The 1556-nt window shown below is 42.7% G+C and overlaps 1 protein-coding gene across 1 annotated transcript in view; it reads left to right on the top strand.

Annotated features, from left to right (window-relative positions):
• The window catches only part of BATDEDRAFT_25737 (uncharacterized protein), a gene marked incomplete at both ends in the record, with an annotated part of 5067 nt that overhangs the window by 509 nt on the left and 3002 nt on the right, over positions 1-1556 (top strand). The window contains one exon of the mRNA XM_006679803.1: positions 40-1528. Coding sequence (XP_006679866.1) covers positions 40-1528 — 1489 coding nt within the window. The remainder of the gene's footprint in view (positions 1-39; positions 1529-1556) is intronic.

The raw sequence follows: 1556 nt of genomic DNA, 5'->3' as shown, positions 1-1556 counted from the left end.
TTATATTTTTCGATTAAATATTGTGTATTTTGAATTTAGATATTCGTGGCAAGTGCAATACTGCGATTCTCTTTTGGACTCAATCTAGTTTCTTGGAACTCTGAATGGCGGATGCCTCTTCCTGCACCTTATCTTGCTCTTTTGGTTCTTGCAAGCAGTGCTGTTCATGCATTTCATGCTCTGACAGATTTTCCTGCCACATCTACTGCATTGCGGTGGAGAATTTTGCATATATCCTCGGTCGCATCAAGTATGTTACTTTTTATCATTGAGGTATTCCGTTCAGTTAAAATTAGCGCCAAATGCGAAGATGCTCGCATTCAACGTCTTATAGCACAGACCGATGTCAACGGGAATCCTATTCCCGTTCCTTGTACTGAAGAATCTGCTTCGATTTTCAGTATCATCTACTTTTCGTGGGTCAGTCCCTTGATACGACTGAGTTCCCGTATGTTCCTCGAACATAAAGATATTTGGGCACTCAACCCGATCGACTGTTCCAGCTCCATTATCGATCGCTACAGCCGCATCCGCACTCGTTTTAAATCCCTTGGTTTCAAGCTCATGCTTTTGACTTGGCAGAGATTTGCCATGACAACACTATTTTGTCTAATAGGTGCTATTCTTGCGCTGGCTCCACCGTTTTTCATAAACAGGATTGTAGATTTCATCGAGCATCCAAATGATTCACCACTATACATGGGATTCGTGTTTGCTTTGGGACTTTTTGGTTGTTCCATGCTCAAGTCGTGGTGTAATAATCAGTACTTCAATAACGGCAGAAGAGCTGGTATGCATCTTCGTTCGGTTCTCATTTCTGAAATATATAAAAAATCCCTGCGTCGATGTGTTTCCACTACTCACAACAAGGGTGAAGACGACCAGTCGAATGACAAGAATGGCAAAGATCCCAAAAGTGCTGGAAAAGACACCAAAGCCTCGTCCGAGGACAGTGAATCATCTCTTGGCAAGATTGTCACACTTATGTCAGTGGACACCCGTCGTATCCGTGAAATCATTGCGTATATTCCTTGGGTGTTTACCACTCCCTTGCAGATTATTGCCTGTGTGGTTGCTCTATTCGGCGTTCTTGGATATTCTGCTATTGCTGGTGTCGCTGTGATGGTTATTACTATGCCAATAGTCAGTGTTGTCAGCAAATTTCAATACAAGGTCGGTGATATGTACATGGCCAAAATGGATGCTCGTGTTGGTGTTGTCAACGAAATGCTCCAAGGTATCCGCGTCATCAAATATTTTGGCTGGGAGTCAGAGTTCTTCAACAAGGTGAACAAGGCACGTCAAGGCGAGCTAAATAGTTTAATTTGGTGCTTCATCAGCAATTCGTTCAGTAATATATCATGGAAGTCCATTCCTGTTTTGGTGTCGTTTGTTACCTTTATGACCTACACACTGATTGCTGGACAGCAGCTAACTGCCACCACTGCGTTCACCTCGTTGTCATTGTTTATGACATTAAGATTTCCACTTATGATGCTTCCTAATCTGCTTATGGATGTCATCCAAGGTATGGTGTCGCTTCGTCGTATTGAAAC

The sequence above is a fragment of the Batrachochytrium dendrobatidis genome (genome assembly GCF_000203795.2).
Source record: "Batrachochytrium dendrobatidis JAM81 unplaced genomic scaffold BATDEscaffold_8, whole genome shotgun sequence".
Taxonomy (NCBI): domain Eukaryota; kingdom Fungi; phylum Chytridiomycota; class Chytridiomycetes; order Rhizophydiales; genus Batrachochytrium; species Batrachochytrium dendrobatidis.
The sequence above is the reverse complement of the archived record's forward strand: the minus strand, read 5'-3'. Positions and strand labels throughout refer to the sequence as shown.